Source organism: Vigna umbellata, chromosome 5 (assembly GCF_029865625.1).
Source record: "Vigna umbellata cultivar VRB3 chromosome 5, Vumbellata_1.0, whole genome shotgun sequence".
In the NCBI taxonomy this organism is placed as follows: domain Eukaryota; kingdom Viridiplantae; phylum Streptophyta; class Magnoliopsida; order Fabales; family Fabaceae; genus Vigna; species Vigna umbellata.
This window is the reverse complement of record NC_142169.1, coordinates 16,171,985-16,177,911: the sequence shown is the minus strand read 5'-3', so window position 1 is coordinate 16,177,911 and position 5,927 is coordinate 16,171,985. Positions and strand designations below refer to the sequence as shown.

At 33.0% G+C, this 5,927-nt stretch overlaps 1 protein-coding gene across 1 annotated transcript; it reads left to right on the top strand.

Moving 5' to 3' along the window:
- Window positions 1–1,923: 1,923 nt before the first annotated feature.
- On the top strand, window positions 1,924–4,535 carry LOC124838744 (Galactose oxidase/kelch repeat superfamily protein). The gene is made up of 2 exons (XM_047314425.2): window positions 1,924–2,614; window positions 2,975–4,535. The coding sequence occupies exon 2, from the start codon at window positions 3,073–3,075 to the stop codon at window positions 4,267–4,269; it is 1,197 nt and encodes a 398-aa protein (XP_047170381.1). The 5' UTR covers window positions 1,924–2,614; window positions 2,975–3,072; the 3' UTR covers window positions 4,270–4,535.
- Window positions 4,536–5,927: the final 1,392 nt, after the last annotated feature.

The window sequence follows — 5,927 nt, the reverse complement described above, 5'->3', positions numbered from 1 at the left end:
TCTTTAGTTGATCTTCTTTATATATGTTATCTTGTAAGATGACCGTTAGATATTGAGTTAATTTTAGGGTAGTAGGTAGCCTTTAGGTGGGAAGTCAAACTTTAGTCTTTTTTTGCAAAGGTATAGTGCTTTATCAGACTTTATATTGAAGAGCAACTTGTAAGGCTTGTCAAAGTAGAAGTCTTCAAGAGAAATATTCGTAGAATGTTCTTCACTACTCTCAACTTCTTTATCTAATATGTGCGGATGTTTTGATAAATCATTTGTGTATTTATGTTATGCACAGATAACACGGAAAAAATATACAAGGATAATAGTACTTTATAGTAGATGCATTAAATGATATTAAAAGTTTTGAATGTTTATAGAAGTTAATTTACATTGCTTGTTTAAAACATTTTGTCACATGTCTTGTCAGTAATTAATGCATTCAAGTATAACGTTCAAGAAATGTTAGACAATGTATAGCAAATTGACAGTAAACAATGTGAAGGGTTAGACACTTATGAATGAAAAGTTGTTTTAGATGTAGAATTTGATATGTTTTTCATTAGAATATATTCTTTATAAGACGCTTTCGCTTATAACATTGTTTTTAGATGTAAGACATTAAGCTTTAGTGTTTTTATGACTCTTAAAGAATAAATGTCTCATTCGCTTGAGAACACATCTTATTGCACATATCCCGTAGATGGTATCTTCGTAAAATGTTTCTTTTCAATACTTCATAAATAGAAAATTTTAAACATATTGTCACAATAGGTTTATCTAGGCTTCTCTTATTGAAAAGACTTTCTATTAGCACTTGGATGATATGCATAACTTTTCGTATAAAGCCTTAGGTTTTCATTTTAATTGAGGAAACGCTTAGACGTTGTTTGTAAAATATTGTGTTACATGTATTGTCTATAAGATGATATGATTGAGAGATATTTTCTTTTCTCAGACACTTCTTTCTATAAGTAATATTTAATATTTCTAATAGTTTTATTTAATAAGCTTCAAAATTGGGTTGTTAGTCATTTTGATTTTGCCTCAAGAATCAATATTTGTTATAAAACTTATTTACCTTAATCCTTTAGGATGCAATCTTAGTCTTCGATAAATAATTTAACATTTACAAAATATTCAATAATTGACAAATAACCTCTACTAATCATAAAATATCTTATATGAAATATCAAATTTATGTTAGTTAATTAATTATCTTTTAAGTCATAATTGATAATTGATAGGTGATAGGTTGAAGATTGATACTTATTATTAAAATCATATTTCACAATGGATTTAATAGGTATTAGACATTTCTATTTCTAAAACTTAATAATTAGTTTTTGTATAAGTGAAAAATAAAAATTCAGATAAAATATAAATGAAAGCTAATGCACATTCGTGCGCAGAGTGACGGAGTTAACAGTCAGCCAAAAACGAAATACATCAAATCAGAAACACATAAAAATTTATATATTCTTTTCCTAGTTAAGTAGATTTACAAATAAATGTTTAATTAATTTTTTTTAGAAAACAATACAGGCAAAAACAAGAAACTAATCTCCTGTCAATATTTTACTTTTATTCATAATATTTAAACCAAATATCTAAAAGAGTGTAAGACCAATAACTTAAATAAGTTTGAACATTATAGTGTGAAGGAATAAAAAAGTACAGGTAAAATACCTTATCTAAAAATTCCACACGTGACTTAATGAAAAACCAATAACTTCTGAAACGAAAAAAATAAAAAATTATAAGATAAGCACGAATTGAAAATTTCATTAATCTAACCTTGTTTTTGGTTTCCTTTCCTAATCTTCCACGCCAACCGTTTCCTAGGACAGAGACCGAGCCGCCCATGTCCCTTTCTTCTTCATGACATTATTTTTTTCATTCTTTATTCTTTCACATTGGACTGCTGTAGTCAGTCACTGTGCACACCACAGTCACTTCTCTCTCTCTTTCTTCCTCTTCTCCTTTCCCAAATGGGGAATTTAAAAATCCGATGGTGATGGTGCAACACTGCCATTTAAATACTTATATTATGGTTTTTGGGTTTGTTTCTTATCCCACAAAAAAAATATAAAAACCATATACTAAATTAAGCTTATGTTTCCAGCAAATTGGTGGGTCTCTCTATGTTGGATCTCTCTCTTCTTTCTCCTCTGCTTCTTTTTCATCTTAAGTTTCTCCTTCAACATTCCTATTCACTGTTCCCTTCTCCTTCACTCTCAGATGGGTTATCTCATGATGTTGTGTTGTTAGCTTGAACTCAATCCGAAAGTCTCTTTTCTCTTTGTTTTCATTGCATGTTGTGTAACGCTCGCACTCCATTTATTGCTTCCTTTGACTTTTCTTCTCGTTTGTCACTGTTTTTGTTTCTTCTCTCTCTTTCCGTGGTATATCTTACATTTAACCAATGTTGTGTCACGGAGCGTTACTCTTCTTAATGGCTAAATAAACAGGCACAAACAAATCCATGTCTCAAAATATTCACCTTTTTCCACTTCCAAATCAATCTCTGCTCCTTGTTTGTTATTCTCTATGAAAGCAGGTGTATTGGCCAGCTTCTCATGATGTGAAGTCTTTTGGTTTTTGTGTGGGGGCGTCTTTCATTAGGGTAAGCATCTCTTAATCCATTGAGAAATCAATCTGTTATGATTATATTCCTCTATACGCATTAGGAAAATTTCACATAAATAAATCTTCAATTGCGTGAACTTTTGTTAATCAACATGTCGAAATGCCTAAACCAGTGTCTTACACATATCATATATGTCACAAGATTTATTTTTATTTTCCTGGAGTTCTTATACTTTTGATCAGTAAAGAAAACTCGAAAACTCAATCTGTTTTTTAAGGTCTTATTTGTTTTTATTTTCCTCTTTACTGTATCTGGATTTCCATTCATAATCGTAACGTCTCGTATGTCTACAAGGCTTTCTGTTCCTGATATTCTGTACGGATATTCTGTCTGCAGTTACGGGCAATTTTATTGGCTAAGAGGGTAGAAGGTTTCCCTGATCAACATTTAGCAGAGGGCGTATTGAAGGAGTATTTGCCTGCAAATGACCTATTATGACCAACAAAAAAGCATTATCTGTCTCAACCGTTGTTAGTGGCTTTTGTTTCGGTCATAGGGCGCAAAAGATGAGAGTTATGGAGTTACCACCCTCAGGTGACAAAGGTTCTTCTACTAACGAAGATGAACCTGTACCTCAGGATGCAGATTATAGTATAAGTGACGAGCTGGAGACTTCAATCTTAGCAAGATTTCCAAGGTCACAGCTTTGGAAATTGTGCTTTATAAACAAGCGGTTCTTGGCGCTAGCGAGGAGTGGCGAGATCTACAAAATCAGGAGGCACTTGGGACTGAAAGAACCATCTGTGTTTATGTTAGCTAGTGGGGAGAGCAATTGGTGGGGAATGGAGTGGCCTTTCATGTCAAGCAAGAAGCTCCCTCCTATTCAATCAGATTATAATTTTGAGTGTGGAGACAAGGAATCATTTTGTGCAGGATCCCACCTGCTTGTCTTTGGCAAGGAGATTGATGGGGCTGTAACTTGGAGGTTTGATTCAACCAATAATGAATGGCTCAAAGGGCCTTCTATGATCAACCCAAGGGGTCTTTTTGCATCAGCCACATCTGGTGCAATTGCTTTTGTTGCTGGGGGCTATGATGCAACAACTTACACCCAAATTTTGGATTCTGCTGAGATGTACAACTCTGAAAGCCAGAGTTGGAAAGCTCTCCCAAGGATGAACAAAAGGAGGAAGTTTTGCTCAGGTTGCTTCATGGATAACAAGTTCTATGTCCTTGGAGGGAAAGATGAGGATGGGAGGGTCCTCACTTGCGGCGAATTCTTTGATGGGAAGACATGGAACTTGATTCCTGACATGTGGAAGGATATTCCTCTTATTGCTCATGATCAACCCTCTCCACCACTCCTTGCTGTTGTCAACAATGAGCTGTACACACTGGATGCTTCTTCAAATGAGCTGAAGGTCTATATGAAGGGAAGCAATTCATGGAAGACTTTGGGAGTGGTTCCTGTGAGAGCTGATGAACAAAGAGGTTGGGGTGTGGCTTTTAAATCTCTTGGTGACGAGTTGCTTGTGATTGGTGCACCTTCTGTCTCACAGGCAGAGCGAGTCTTGTGTATGTACACTGGTTGTCCTGATCCTGCTGATGACAAATTCAGGTGGAGGCAAATTGGATGTAGCACCATTCAGCTCAATCACTTTATCCGCAATTGTGCTGTGATGTGGACCTGAAATTCTTATTTCAACAACAGCTCCAAAACAATCTAAATAAAACTTGGAGGCCAAGATGGAGTTTTCATTAGAACAAGCTTCTGTCTTCTGATGATTGATCTTTGTTTCTATTTTGCTACATGTTGGGGTGACTTTTTAAAACAACTTATTATTAGGAACCTTGTTCACGTACGTATCTTCTATCTTTAACCTTTGAGTGAAAATGGCAAGGAGTATCCTATTATTGTTGGTGATGAAAATGCTACTTTTTCTCTTTTTCTGCTGATTATGCTAGATTTCATATCATGGTACTGGATATCATCAAATTTGAATCCTTTTGCTTCATTGCTTGAGTTGCCATGTTCAAAATGCTTTTCAGTTCTGCCACCGGTTGCCACTACTGATATCAAGTTATTTAGTTACTTCTGAACTCTGAACGGCAATATTTCCCACCGGTTGTGTTTTCGTTCAAAGAAAAAACAATACGAGAACCAGAGGAGAAATATGACGAATATTTGGAGGGCAATATTTTTCCATTAATTGCATGATTTTCTTTCCTCCGATCCCCCTCAATTTAAAATATTTTGTATCTGAAATAATTATTTAATTTTGAATCATATAAATTACATATTTTCATAAATCTTTATTCCAAGTTCAAAGGGCGCCAAAGCTTAGCTTTTGATATTTGATCCTCGAGATGCCAAATTGACATTGTGATTGTGTAATTAAAGTTTGCCGCATGAATACCAAGTACAACTGTGAATGACAAGCTTATCCTCTGCACAGCATTTGCGTGTAAGTTTATATAATCAATAAATATTCCTTCAGATCTCGACGGGTAGGTTAACAACAGCCAAAACTTTCTCTTTTGCTCCAATTTTGTTGCATGGTTGATAATACTTAGGACCATGAATTTGATTTTCAGAATCCAATTTCCAAGAAAAAATCCAAAACGAACATATTCTCAATTTATTTACGATATGTCCTTTGGAAATCGGTTCCTAACGATTGATCTAATCAGATTAATATTACTAATGTATAAATAATATGAAAACTGAATAAAAGAAGAAAAAGAACATGAGAGAAGAGAGATAGAAAGAGTTGCTAAGTTTTCCTAAGTTTTTTGATATAAAAATTTGATTGGCCTTTTGTTTCAGGATTTTGTTTCACGTTTTTCTATTGTTGTAATTTTCCGTATGAAAATATAATTTCCTCAAATTATCTTTTGAATAATTTAATCATATCTTCAAAATATGAAAATATAATTTCCTCAAATTATCTTTTGAATAATTTAATCATATCTTCAAAATATATTTGATTGTTGTAAAGATCTAAAAATATTTGAGAAGATAATTATTAGATTAAATTTTTTTTTGCAAATATTATCTTTTGATATTTATTAATATAGTTAACTAATGTAATTATTTAACAATATCAAATAAAATATCTTAAGATATATTTTCTCCAAATTATCTTTAATCATAAACATTTATCAATTATCAAAACACTTTTAGTAGAAAATATAGAGAAAATCACAAGATCCAATTTTTGTTACTTGTTCTCACTTCTTGGCTCAGCAAAATTTCTTCACTTTTTCATGTTATGCTTTGATTGACTTTTTGTGGTCTTGATTATTTGTTATTTTTGGATTTATCTTTAAGATGTCATGAAACTTTTAC